Source organism: Archocentrus centrarchus, chromosome 15 (genome assembly GCF_007364275.1).
Source record: "Archocentrus centrarchus isolate MPI-CPG fArcCen1 chromosome 15, fArcCen1, whole genome shotgun sequence".
Lineage (NCBI taxonomy): Eukaryota > Metazoa > Chordata > Actinopteri > Cichliformes > Cichlidae > Archocentrus > Archocentrus centrarchus.
In genome coordinates, this window is record NC_044360.1 from 26350018 (window position 1) to 26365037 (window position 15020).

At 40.6% G+C, this 15020-nt stretch overlaps 1 protein-coding gene across 1 annotated transcript in view; it reads right to left on the bottom strand.

Annotated features, from left to right (window-relative positions):
- Nucleotides 1–14720, bottom strand: part of adgra1b (adhesion G protein-coupled receptor A1b) — a 165805-nt gene extending 151085 nt beyond the window's left edge. The window contains exon 1 of the mRNA XM_030748152.1: nt 14319–14720. Coding sequence (XP_030604012.1) covers nt 14319–14536 — 218 coding nt within the window. The 5' untranslated portion in view covers nt 14537–14720. The remainder of the gene's footprint in view (nt 1–14318) is intronic.
- Nucleotides 14721–15020: the final 300 nt, after the last annotated feature.

Genomic DNA, 15020 nt, shown 5'->3' on the forward strand with positions numbered 1-15020 from the left:
ACTGCTGCTATGGCTGTCAAGCATTCCATTGTTGCACAAAGCACTTTACACACTGATACCACAGCCACATTTATCATTTGAAATTTGCAGTAATTCTTTAAACAGTGATATGACAGCTGATTTCATATGGAAGTAAACAGTGGGCTTCTCGTTTCCAGCCAAAAAGCGAAAATCAATTTTACCCGCTGGAAGGACGACTGTCACTTGACAGCCGACTGAATTGAATGTTGGAAGACGGAGGCCAAAGCTGCTTGTCAGAAGTAAAAAGTCACACTGTAAGCAGCCGGTGATCAGCGTAGATATGGAATAAGAAAGCGCACGTGCATGTTTTGCATGGTAGAGCTGGTTGCTAATGTTTGAGGGAGGGAGAGCACACCTCATCACCAGTACAGAACAGAGCAGGCATGAAAACAACATGATTATACAGCATAGGAGGAGGAGACCGATGGAGGTGGGTTGCAAAGGATGCTCAGTAATGTAAATAGCATGCCCTTTATGAGATTTGCCAATCAGCTGTCTAGAAGATTATCAGCTGAGCCATCAGCTGATGTGTGGTACCACTGAGATCATCTGCTGCCTGGGACTGAGCCTGAGTGTGACTTCATGCCCTGCCTGAGCTAATGCTATGCTTGATTATCAATAAAACTGTAAGTAAAATGTTACCCATTCTAACATAGGCCTGGAATGTTTTCAAAGCTACTTGACAAGTACAATAAAGCAGAAAACTGTGCTGTTCAGATCACTTTTTTTTTTATTATTGTTCTATTTTGCTTTTGCAGAACTGTTTTGACATCTAGTGTAGCTATTACTTAAGCCCTTTGTCTACTATTATGGCAAGTGGAGAAATCCAAAAGCTTGCTCACTCTGTGTGGGCTTGGTAAAATCAAACAATTAGAAAACGCAGGGCCGGATTTAGTCAGCAGGGGAAATCACAAAAATGCATTGATGAAGGAAGAAATTTCTGTGGGTGACCTACTAACAATTTGCTAATTTACTAACATTTTAAATTCATGATTCAAAAACAAGCAGACCAGATAAGGGACAAGCAATCTACTAATCAAAATAATGCCGTGTGACTGCAGGTTTTATGTAAGTGTTTCTCTCCAGAAACAGTATGTCAATTTAGATCACTGTTTTTTGTATAAAGGCAAACTCCTCAGTTAGAAATTGCTCGGGGGGTGTACAGTCTTGTACTGAGGCAGCCATTCACTGGATAAATCGGACAGCTCAGGAGGAGCACAGGATTCATACACTTTAAAATCCAATTAGTTATCATTACTTAAAAAAAGCATATAAACTGATTGCACTTAAAAAAAAAAAACAAGTACGTACAGAGAACTATGTATTTTAAGTTGTACTAACTAGTGCTGCCTTTGTAGAGTACACTTATACATGAGTTTATGCAACTAAAACCTATCCCAGCTGGCACAGGGCGAGAGGCAGGGTACACCCTGTACAGGTTGCCAGCCTGTCACAGGGCCAACACAGAGGGACAGACAATCATTCACAAGTAATTTAGAGTATCCAATTAACCTAACCCCAGTAACTGCATGTCTTTGGACTGTGGGAGGAACCCAGAATACCCAGAGGAAACCCACACAGATACAGGGAGAACATGCAAACTCCACAGAGAGAGAGAGAGAGAGGCCTGGGCCAAGATGGAATCAAACCCAGACCTTCTAGATGTTATTCTAACTGTGAGGCAGTAGTGCTGACCACCGCGCCACCGGTCTGGGCTGGACTGTTCAGTTGCTGAACAGGAGAGACTAAACTGCACATGTTCACTTCTTCTTTGAATGCAAAGTGGGAGTGACGCTGGCTACTTATTGTTGCTAGTGAGCTTAACTCTAAATTAAGTAATGTTCACTCTAAACACTAAGTATTTTGCACATTTCATATTGGAAGTAAATGTTACTTCATAAATACAAGTTGGGAGCGCATATTTTTGATAACCTAGTAAAGTTAACTATTATATGTAAGTCGGGATAGCAATTGGATTTTACAGTGTGGAAAAGGGCTGTATTATTACAATGTAAACCTGAAATCTGTAACAGCACAAAACATAATTTCCCACCAGATCCTGACACATCTATGCATTTATGAACTTGCTGTTATTGTGCGAAGTACACAAGTGCAAGCTTTGCTCTCATTTTCTGCACTTATTTATTAAACCCATAACTGCATATTGAAGACATCAGACTTTAATCTAACACACTTTAGATCTGACTGAGTCATTAATTGCTGCATTTTGACAGATATTTCAATAGAGCATATAACCATGACAAAAAATAAACCGTGACATTTGCTCTGTGTGTGCACTCTGCTGAGATAAAAGAAACAAACCCTGCACTCTCTGTAAATGTGACTTGGCTGCCTGAAATAACCAATGTTACATTGGGATTCTCCCGACGTCCCCCTCAACCTCCGCATTAAGATCAGGTCAGCTAAGTTCTGCTCTGTTTCAGTAAAATTCCGATTTTCTTGAAGCACAGAAATATGCAGGGCTACCTTAAATTTAGTGCAATTTGTACTGAATTGCCTGTCACAAACTTTTTTAAAAAGTTATCAGACTTCCCAGATTTTGTGCTCCAAAAGTAAAACTCCTATGGCAACATATGCAAAAAGGCCGGTCACATAAACACCTGCTCCAGTGCCTTTTAGCATTTCAAAACCAAAAAGGAGTTTTTCACTAGTGCGGACTGTTAGTAAATTTGACTCTTAAGCTGAGTCAGATCAGACATCAACATTTATAAGCAGCCAAAAGTAAGTAAGCAACAGTTCATATGGATTCCTATTGTTGTTGATCCAGACATCAGTATCCTACTGTGCTTGTGTCAGTTTGAATTCATCTTGACACAAAGCTCTGCATGCAGAAAATTGCAGCAGATACAAGCCAGCATGGAGTCAGACGGATATGGTGAGAAACTACTTGGAAAACCGAACAGGTCAATATCACAATATTTCACACAGAGAATTACTGAGAGATAACCAAAGCTGTCAAACAGTTTCAGGGGCCAGGTGGAGTTTATTCTGCTATTTTCTGGGCTTTTTGTTCTCTAAATGTTAGCCCTTCAAATTGTGGAAAAACTGCTGCACCTCTTTTCTAAAGCCACATATGAACAATGTGGTGGAGCAAAGGTGGCTGACACTGAGATGCCGCTGCTGTCGCTGTGTTTTCTCCCTTGTCTCCCTTTCTGTTCCTACACCTCCCTCTGCGGACGGACGTCCCACTCAGGGACAGGCGGCCACTGTTTGTGCAAACTCAAGCGTGTCCTGTGCTGTGCTCGGCTGCATGTGTGTGTATGCGTGAGCGGATTTGTGTGGATGTGCCTGCTTGCCGACCCCTGCATGCCTATCTCAGGCCTCTGCGTAACGTCCAGGAAATCGCAGGAAAAACAGAATTGAACATTATGTAAACAGCCCGTGACAAACTTGTGGAGGAGCCATCCAACTCTCTATTTACATTATCAATTATGTTCTCTGTGGATAAGCTGCTTTCAGTGGGGAGAAGTGATTCAGTATTGTCTCTGTGGGCTGCAGCAAATGGTCTATGTCATTGCTTACTGTGCTCCAGCGCCAACCACAGCCAGATGTGTATAGTTTATCTAGTAAATGCTGCATTTTCACAAAATTCCCACATGGCATGGAGCATTCATTTGTGTGAATGTGGAGTTTTGTGAGCGTAAAATTGAAAGATTGAAGCACTGCAGAAGGTTAAACAATTGATTAGTTAACTGACGGAAAATTGGTCTTACGGTATTTTGATAATTGATGCACACTTGAGTCAATTTTCAAGTAAAAATGCCATTTTTTAAGTAAAGGAAACAGGAGGAAAAGGATGAGGTATGCCAAATTACACAAGAATTAAAAATCAGTGGCAACAGGTCTGATGGAGTGATGAATCTAAATTTTAAATTTTAGGTTCAAATCCACATCAGTATGTACAGAGGAGGTCAGGAGACCACTGGCTGCATTTAAGCCAGTGGTGTTGGAGAGCTTGTCAAAATTGATGGAATTATGAACATAGAAAATCCACCATCTAGAAAGCATCTGATTGGCAACAGCTTCATATTTTCAGCACAAGGATCCCAAACACACTGACTATGCAGTAAAAGCATACCTGATACAACAACACACAGTGGAACATTATCAGTCATGATTGCGCTCCCCAGAGCCCGGACCTCAACATTACTGAAGCAGAGTGGGATCATCTTGACAAAGAACAGAACAAAAGGCAGCAACAACCAAAGAAGCGCTTTGAATGTCCTTCAAGAAGCCCGGAGAACTATTCCTGAAGACTACTTAAAGAAATACAAGAAAGCTGCCTGAGAGAGTTCAGACTGTGCTGAAGAATAAAGGCGATCATACCAAATACTGAATTTCAAGCTGGTTAGAATTGTACAAACTCTGCTTTTACCTTACAGTATATCTTTGTTTGGACATGTTTCAATAAAGCACTGCGCCTATTTCCCATTTTCCTAGCAAAATATAAATAAATGAGGGGTGGCTCAAGAGACGTATATTAATTCTTCCTTAAAACAGGAGCTCTTGGTCTTAATCTCCCTCCACACCACAGCGAGGATATTTCTGTGAGGCCAAACAAAAAGTCACCGCTCTAGAAACCAGCCTGGCTACACCAAAGACATTCAGCTATATCATTATAGAGGAACAGAAACAAAAATAGCTCCCACGGAAGCAATCCAGCACACCGATCATCATGAGGAGCAAGGGGAGCAAAGATCACAATCTAAACTATTGCAAACATTTAGATCTGCTGGCCTCAAGGATTCAAGCCACTTCTCTTCAAAGAGCCAAACGCAGTGTTGTTTTAGAAGATCGAGTTACTAGACAGGGCTAACCAAAATAACATATTTCACATCTACTAACATTGACCTTGGATGGAAAATTGCTTTAGGTTACCAACAGATGTTCACATGGCCTCTAGATGATAGTGAAGGTCATCTGCCTGAGACACAGTCCTTCACGTTACTGAATGGGAAGAAAGGGTCACAACTGTTCTACTGTTGCAGGTCAATCAGTGAGATTTGTTTATTTGACTTTCCAGAATGTTCTAAGATAAAGTGTTATTTTGTGTGATTTTTGTGATTTGGCTTAAATATACCTACAAAGCCACACCATCAAGGTGCTCATCATAATTTTTATTATCTATTCCATGTAGCCTTATAGTTTTCTTTCTCAGTTGACAAAATGTGTCTCATTTGCACTTAATTCCCAGCATGCATAACAATTAAAAACGGGGTTCTAGCCAGCGGTTGAGCTGCAGCAGGCTGAGGTACTGCCGCACTGGGCTGAAAATTTCACCAGTTCACTATCGGATACATATTTCAAATTTAACTTTTAGTGTGTCTTGTTGATGTTCTGTAATTATGTAATTTGATAAATTGCTATAAAAAACATAACAATAACCTCAGATTGCATCACTTTTAGTAATCAGAATCTGTATTTGAACTTCGATGCTTATCAGTGTCCTACATTGCAGCCTGTGATCTATTAAACTGGGATAAATAACATAAAAACTACGCAGCTTATTTCAGAGATATTGGTTGCCATCTGCATGCACAGAAATTCATATTAAACAGAATTTCTCAGTCCAGGCAGAAGGTCATAGATTTGAAACACAAATTCAGAAATCACTCTGAGTCAGTCTGCGCTCATCAGTGCAGACTGAGACTCAGACTGATTCCAACATGCTGCCAATCTGTGTTTATAAATTAGATGGCAGTTATTTGCAAACCTTTGAGTCTGATTGTGACTGCAGCCAGTCTGAGTCATATTATGATTGTTTGGGGACGGTTTGCCTCCCACCCCATGACCTGTGCAATCACCTTACGATCGAAAGGGGTCACCCAAAGGTTGAGGGTGTTGCACACTCAACCTCAAGGTGACCAGTTGCTCGCCACGACTGCTTGCAATCGGTCGCCAAATCCAGATTTGACATTTGCGTTCATAATATAAGTGAAATGTTCAAAAGAGCAGTTTTAGAAACCAGATTCTCTACAGGATTTTTATTCAATGAAATATTAAAAAGTTCATTTTTGTGGAAAAAAGCAGTATCCCTAAAGGCTGAAGCTATTTGACTGGAGGCCTAAGCAGTCTGTAAGTATTAGGCTCACCACAGACGCAGACACAGCATCAATGACTTGTGCTGACTGAGTCGAGAAGAATGTGAAGGAGGTGAGGTGTAATACTGAGTGACAAACACACACATGCAGGCACACGTCAAGGCTCTTACGTATGCACACAAATGGATACGCAGTGCCTCCCTGATACACACACACACACACACACACAGAGGCAGGCATTTGCACATAAACCAGCACACAGTGCTGATAAAGGCCTGCCAAGGCTCCTGTGAGACAGAGAGAACAGCTAATGCGATTCCTACTGAGATCACACACTGCAACGGGAGCAGTACACATCAGGGTTTTAATCACCTTGTTGTACAGGCAGTCAGAAAACAGGGAAAAGACAACATGCTTCTAAGCTGGCCTCCAGTGCTCTCTCAAATTTATGGCCCTTTAAGTAACTTTAGTATTTACTCAGCGGCGTACAAAGGAGGCAAGGAGAGCAGCACAAAGAAGTATCCTTGGCAGACGCTGTATTTATCTTTACTTAATATTTTTTGGTGGTGAGTCTGGCTTTTGACACATTCTTGGTTTTTCAAAGCTGCAGTAGGATTTACAGCAACTCCCCCAGCGGTCATGAACTCTCGATCAGTGAATCATTATTGTGACTGATCAGAACTGAACCACATGAATGGTGGTTAGAGAGACTTCCAGCAAGGCAATCTGAAGGCCAGCTACTAAGTGATATATCAATACAAATCCCCTGCAGCCTGAAAGAAACCTCGACAATATGATAGGCATTTGCTGCTAACTAGATTAAGTAATGGCTATTTGTTAAGAAGACTGGCAGTTTTCTTAATAAGCAGCCACCTCTAGGGCTGTAAAATGAAACCAACATGGAAGTATTAAAAGCCGCACTCAGTGGTCACTTGAGGCTGGCTCCAAAAGCAAGTCAATCCCCATAGACTCCAATGATGAAAATGCCCAGCCTAGAAATGTTAATGAATATGAACAAAAAGGTTTTGCCTTCTGTAGTTTCCCCTATGGAGAATGATTTAGCTATGGCTAATAATAAAATGATGAGGTTAATGTGGGAGCTAGGCAGCAAATGTTAGTCCTGCCATCTGTAAAGTTAATACATAGTGTTAATTTAACACGATAGCACAATTATTTGGGTCTAATCAGGGTTCTGTTTCTCTTAACCCTTTATTTACCACGGCAGCCCGTGAGTTTCAAAAGCATCAGTATTCTCGGGCTTCCTGCAACAGCCCAAGTGAAATTACCGTAATGACCCTATGCTGGCTGTGAAGCGCAACTTTTCAGCTTTCAGAAACCATTTGGATTTTTCCAAGGGGACAAATTGTCACGTAATTACAGCAATGCAAAGTGCATCTGGGAGTTAAAGGCGGTTAAAGGGCATGTCGGCCAGGACAGCTGGCTATTAAAGGGTTAAGGTTCCAAATTGAAGATGAGAAAAGTCTGTCGGCAACTCGACAGAAACAGTGGCAGGCTACCTTACCAACTTTATTCGACTGACAGTGAAATACAGTGCCAAATCTCCAGAAACACTAGAAATAAACAAGGCTGTTGCTGAATACATTTGCATGGACCAGTATTGTTCTAATCTTTATTTAAAAAGAAACAAAAAGAGTACCGAGTATCTCCCCCGGGTATTGGTATCAAGTTTGAAATTCTAGTATTGTGACAATCCTAAACTAATTAGCAGGTAAATTTACCTTTAGACTTTGCTTGCTAGCATTACCACAATTTAGCTTTTCGCCCTCCCATCCAAATATGACAAATAACTTCCAGCTCCAAGAAACCAGCATGGCCACGGTGACATCCCTGTGGCTAGGTCTTTCTTGTATATGCTGCCTGTGCTTCCAACACGCAGCAGTATTGCAGCTCAACGCTGACCTTAATGTTCTTGAGCACACGGATAACACAAGGGCAGAGGTTATTAGCAATTGCAAAGACGGAAGTGCTGGGGATCAAAAATATTACACCCTCAGGAGCTTCAATGACTGATACTGGTGAGTGCACTAAAGATGAACCTTTTGCTTTTTAAAAAAAAAAAAATCTTCCATATCACTGGAGATAAGAGTGCTTGGTAGCTACAACATGTCTTATCAGGGTCATTTTTGTCACATCTCTTTAGATTAACATCCGGCTCTCTGCGGTTCTGAATGTCATATCATTTAAGCCATTTAACACTCTCAACATCTTGATCCGGTGTGCTGTGCACTCACAAGGTTGTTCAATGAGTTAATGCACAGGAGTATATGGACAGGCTATGTGTGCAATGAAATATTCATGCTGAAGTACTCAGAACTCAGAGGAGGGTAGAGCACAAACAGCACCTCGGCAGACGAGAAAAAGCCCCCGAGGAATAGCAGCAAGGAAGAAAAGAGCTGGAGTGAATAAAGGAATATACAGAATTATATTTATAGCAATACTAAAAAATAAGATGCTCTGACATCCAGCATTTGTTCACAATGACATATGCTGATCAATAAAAACTTCTCATCCTTTGATCATGCTAATCACAAGCTGTCCACCTACAGCGATGCAGCACAGTATTTAAAATCCACCCACTATTTTACGGCCACGTTTCCTGCAGCGTCTCCCTGCCGGCACTTTGACTGACATGTTCTTGTAGTGGTTTGGAGGGAGCTACAGAGCCCATCCTGATCACTTCCCTCTTGACACCACAAACATCCCTCCTGTCTTTCAGCTGAAAGGATGATGATGATGATGGCGAAGGTCCACAGAGGAGGATACTACAGATTTGGCTCCAGCCCAAACCAGATGCCCTCATTTTTCTCTCTGGCAAACTGGAGAGCAACCAGGCTTTCAGGGAGCTTAGCGTCAGAGAGCATGCACAAATTGAGAATATCACTTTCAGCAAATGACAATTCTGTAAATCAGAAACACTGCATTGCAGCTGTGGGTTTTTTTCTTAATAAAATGAAAAGGATGTTAAGTAAAATAATGATTTACTGCAATTATGTTTTTATTAACTCTTACAACAATTTTGAGGGCTAAATGGAAACTGATAGCAACCAGGACAATACTGGGTTCAAGAAAGTAGAGAAAATAAACCATTTACTATGTGACATGAGATGCATAATTAAAAGGGATCTTTCCTCCTGAAATTTCGGCAGTTTTTGCCAGCTTCAACTCTTTATACATTTAAACTCAATGAATCAACTAAATTCTCTCTCCGTGACTTTTTAATGTAAGAGGCTCACTTCTTGTAGAAACATTAAAAAATGATTTACAATATTCTTGTAGAACTCTGTTTAAGTTCTGAATTTGTTTAGTTGAAGTTCATAATTATTCAGTGAATGTTACTGTTGTTTCTGATATTGCACAGAAATGTTTTGTGGAAACATGTAAAATCACACTTGAATTTATAGAATTTAATTTCAAAACCCTATTTGGCTGCTCATCTTACAGACCAACACATATACTATATCCATGTTAATGTTCAGAATTCCAATCAGTCTGCTTCAGGATGAAAACCAACCTGTCAGATGAATCACATGCTGATTCCACTAAAAGCATTGCAATAAAAACAAAAACAATAAAGTCTGGATTTCTCATTTTTTTTAGGAGTACTGATATCAATATATGGGCCGATATTCTGCGATACTCTGCTGCACGTGCTGCAGAGAGTACGAAGAGCATTGTAAACAATGAAATGCGCTAAAGTACACAAACTGACACAATTTCTAAAAAAAAGAAAAGTTTTAATAAGCACAAAATTTCAGCTGACATATCGGCTAAATCATATCTGTACAGAAGAAAGAAAGCATGCAAATATGCACGCAACAAAATGGTATATCCTCCAAAATAATGCTGTGGGTCTTGGAAGTAATGCAAGGTTACTACAGTAGGTAACTAACTAGTTAGTCAGGTTTAACCAAGTGATGACCCGATACCTGTTTTTCCTCACCAAAACCAACAGCACAGGCTTGAGTGTCTGATGATACAGAGCCAATAAAATCTTTCCTACTTCCTTAACATCTACATTGTTAACATGCACTTTGCTTAATTCACCATGGAGAAAACACCACGCTCTAACTGTGAAACAAATATTCTACTCCCCTAAAGGAAGAAATACATAGTCCGTAACATGACCCAGTTAAACAATACTGTTGAACAATACTGTTTAACTGGGTCGGGCTCTTTTTATTTATCCTTTGCACACAAGAAACAAAAATTGCACTTTGCTGTTTTTGTTGTTATTATTTATGATACATCTTATGATGCTGCCCAAAGTTTACAGCATGTCAGCCAAAGTTATAAATTTACACGATAGTTAAAGATAATGAATCAAATTACACTTTTTTCTCAGTCTCCAGTCCAGTGGATTTTGGCCAGTATCAAATACTGAATCAGAGCAACCCTTGACAGCCTGATCCATTCTTTACAACTTTGTTACTACATTTTTGGCTTTTTTTTTGGGGGGGGTATTTTAAACTCTTTATTTAGAGGCAACGACTCCTTCTAGAAGTAGAGCCCGACATATTCACTGGCGAGCTGATATCATTGGCCGATATTAGCTTGTTCATCTAAAGCAAACACAGATGTTTAGAACGCCACAAACACAACAATATGTGAGTTTAAGGTTTCACACATTGAGCTACACTCAGCAGGTAATACATGAGTATTCAAACAATATGCAAATACTACATGACTCAGGTCAGGCTGCAACAAAGCAGCACAGCAAGAGAGCAAAAAAAGCAGCAGTACAAACACCATAATGTTTATTAAAAGTTGTCAATTATGTAAGTGCACAGTATGTATGTTTATGAATGAAGATTCCAACAGGGCAGAGACTCACAAGCTCATTTGCAATAAGCTGTGAGTGTGGAGTGTGCTACAACCACCACATCCCAACAATCTGTTTGCAGTGATCATATTTTCTCAATATGAGACTCGTCATCAGTCTTAGCTCTCAGACGATTTTTTACCAAACACTTGACATCCTCACTTTCTCAGCATCCTCTCTGTCACTCCTTCAAGTCCTTTAATTGCTCTTTTGCCACTTTTCCATGTCAGTCTCCTATCTTCCCCCTGCCCCTGCATCTCTCCGCAATCTGTTCCTCCTCTTCCCTGGACGAGCAATGTGTCCTTCCGCCTAACACAGGTGTCTGCAACAATCTCAGTTGCTTCTGTCTGCAGTAAGACAGCGCCTGCACTTCTCTGCACCGCTGAAACGATTACACCAGATAGGTCCCAAGGTCAACAGAGCTGTCAGGACGCGCTCTAAACTCTTCAACTCCAACCCTTCCCCATGGACGATAAGGAAAACAGGCGGCGGTGTTAATCGAGGGCGCTGTGCTGTTCAGAGGCTTACTGACACACTCTTGCATACAGTTCATTTTCATCTCTCTCATTTATGCAAATGTTCTTTCATTTGCTCGTTAAGTTGTTTTTCTTTGGCAGTTGCAGGGCGCCACATTATTGCAGGGCTTGTTCCTCATAAACATTTTATAGATACAATGCTGAAACGCAAAAAGAAAACCAACAAAGTACAATCTGTGCCTTTAATCAGAGGTGGCACTTGGATCTGGGTTAGTACACTTGAATGTGACACACTGTGCTTAGGTTGTCATTGAGGAAATGACTCTACAAGGAGCTCATTGTCTATGTAGGTGGTGAAATCGGGAGAGAATAAAGACATTCGGGAAATTTGCTGACAGTCTGCGTGTGTGTGTGTGTGTGTGTGTGTGTGTGGGTGGGGGTGGGGGGTGGGGGGGCTATGTACATGCTTCCCCTGATATATGTTTATTTGTACAGCACATCTAAACAAAGGAGCAAGCAGGGAAGGCCACTTTAGCCTGACAAAGGTCACATTTCCTAACGCAGGAAAACTGCTTCCTGGCCAGTAAGAGGGCTGCTGTAGAATTTAGTTCTCCAAGGAATAGTACTGGGTGAGGTGTAGGATTACTTGTACTTGTCTGCTCATAGCACAGCTCACACACTACCTCCAATTTCTCAAGCAAACTCAGAAAAGAAAGAGATGCTTCAGGCTGCATCCCTGTAGTTTGGTACAGGTTGTGTATTGTGAAGGAAAACACCTTGTCTTAGCGCTATCTTTCTGTTTGAAAAATCAAACATTGTTAGTACCTGCGAAACCTTAAAAACGCCTCCACTTTGACTAATGTTGAGAATAAAACAAAGCCTTTAACCATTCTCCACTTAAGAGAAACAAAAGCAGCGCTGCCTACATGGAAGCAAACACCACTCCAGATAAACTGCAGTAAGCAAAGTGCTACCATTAATCAACTATTCCCGTAGTTCAGAATGAGTAGTCGCCTGTAACTTGTCAAGGGCCTTTACATTAAGTATTTGCTTTTACACTCCAAAGGCAGACCTCGAGTTTCCATGAATAAAGCAGTCTATTAATCTTGCCGTCAATCTATGCACCTGCGGAGAGAGGAGAGAGGGAACGGATGGGGGAAAGTTAGCACCTCAAGTGTTTGAAGTGCTATTTCATCTACAAAAGAGACACAGATGAATACTAAGGGAGGGTTCTCAAAGATCCTGTGGAAGAGCAAAATCTATTATTTGAATGACTTTCAATACAATGCACGTAATACCCCTAAACAGCACTGGAGGTGGGGCAAATGGTTTATGCAGCTGTGGCAAATCTAACAGACAGGTGAGGCTCGACTGTCAGTAACGCAGGCATGATGGATCTCAAAGTGGGTCCAGAAGCACAATAAGGAACAGATTTTTAAAAAATATTATTTTAATTAGTAATCCCACAATAAGAGCAGGATTTTACAAGGACTAGTTCATGCTGTTCCTTTTTAAAAAAATAGAAACAGCATGATGGCAAATCTTCATTACAGCGTACTAAATACCCCCATCACTAGCAACAGGAAGAGAAGTAAACCCCTCCTGCAAACTTTGCCAATGTATAATACTCATATGTAAAACTAGCATTCATCAGAGCAGAGTTCAGGACAGGCTAAAGCTTGGTAACCCACCAGCAAATGTTTTGAGAAGGCTGACAGACTGATTTGTACCACATAAACTGAATGAATTACAGAACTAATTTCATTTGGATATTTTTAGAGATACGTGTGATTGTCTTTGATTGCATTTATATATGTGTCTGTGCAACCCACTGCGTTTCCTTGTTTCCATGTTATCACTCTTATTTTAGCATCTGCTGATTTTTTGCAAGCAAAATTGTGAGATTACTGCAGAAAAAATGTTAAAAAGTTTGGAACAACAATCATTTCATTGGTTGCATGTATGGTTGTATTATGAAGTTAAAAAGTCCTGCTGGAATCAGCTAAAAAAGATGGTGATGAATTTCATAATTCATCCATCCAAATAATAGACTGATCATCAAAGTTGCTGATTAATTTTCCCTCATTCCGCGCATCAATCAATTTTTAACCAGTTTTTCGGTTATTGAATCTCATTTAAATAATTATTGTATCTTAATTGACTGTCTCATTGCTTTAACCATAAGTAATGAGACTCAGCACCATAAGGGTATCAGATATGATATATAATGAAAACCTGCAGTGATTTTATTTTTTAAAATGTGAAAAATGCAACAAGTAACAATGAGCTCCTTAATACTGCAAGTTGTTACCAGGTTAATTTAAGGTCTTGTTGACAATTAGTAAAAACAAATACCTGCATTACATTATAATTCATTTATTACACTCTATGTATATGACCGTGATTTCCACAGGGATTACCTCAGACTTCAATACCACTCTGACCTTAAAATGAAAGCAATCTGAGGTTCAACATTTTCAGAATTTTGTTAGAAAAGTGGATGTTGGGAAAGTTTAGTGACCTTTCAGTGAGAACCTTAATAACATCAGTAACATTTGCGTAACAATGATTCATTATTTTTTTTACGTGCGTCATACTCCTGCAGCTCATTCCTCTTGGATAAATGGCTTACTGGTAAACTGTGTCAAAGTTGTTTAACCTTGTGGAATCAATTTATAACACTTAATGTCCACGCATGCATGAGGGTCCCCTAACCGCGATTTAAGAATCTCCAGGGGTCCTTTAGAGGCTTGAAGAGCCCACAGTGAAATTTCATCCAGTGGAAAATAGCAGAAATAAAATTATCTTTGCACCTTTCCACATTATTTTCTTCTTGACAAGGTAGAGTCTCACAAACACACATCATCGTGTGTGGGCTGTACTGTAAGTGACATAAAAGTCTTGATTGCTCCTACTTACAGCGACACGGTTCTGTTGGGTAAGAAGCTGGGCTGCAGGGTGTCCATCAGGTCCACATCGTCGCACACAACTTTGATTCGGACCTGCTGCCTGCTCAGCTCCTTGGACCTCTCAGCGGAGCAGTGACAGCTGTCAACGATCAGATCCGGGCAGTTTCTATTGCTCAGGCTCGACTTCCACAGCAGGACTATTACGCACAGTAAACTCAGCTCCCTCATTGTGGACTCAGATCGCTTCAAACAAAGAAAAAGTAAAAACGTTTTTTTCAAGTTATGTCGTCCCAGCTTCTGTGACAAATAGGGACCATTTCACATTGCCTTCCGTTACAGTAAAGTTCACTCCGTGGCCGAGCCGAAGTCCAGATCTCAAACCGCGCTCGTCACCTGCTGCGCCGCTGCGAGCCGAACAGTTTCGCTGTTTTTGCTGTTGAAACCAGGAATAAAGTTAAACATCCTTAAACTTCTGAGCAACAGTCTTACAAATTGGTTTCTGTTAATGTGCTACAGAAAGAAAAAAAAAACTTCCAAAAGCGCGTTTTCAAAGTTCGCGTAAACTTTTCAGCGGCGCCTCCTTTACCCGCGGCAGCATGAATAACGCATTTAAAATCCCCATCATGATCCATTTAAAGTCCTTTTATCGGTACCGCTGCATGCTGCGTTGTCATTCACTGTCATCATGTAGTTTGTGCGTCCTTGGACTTGT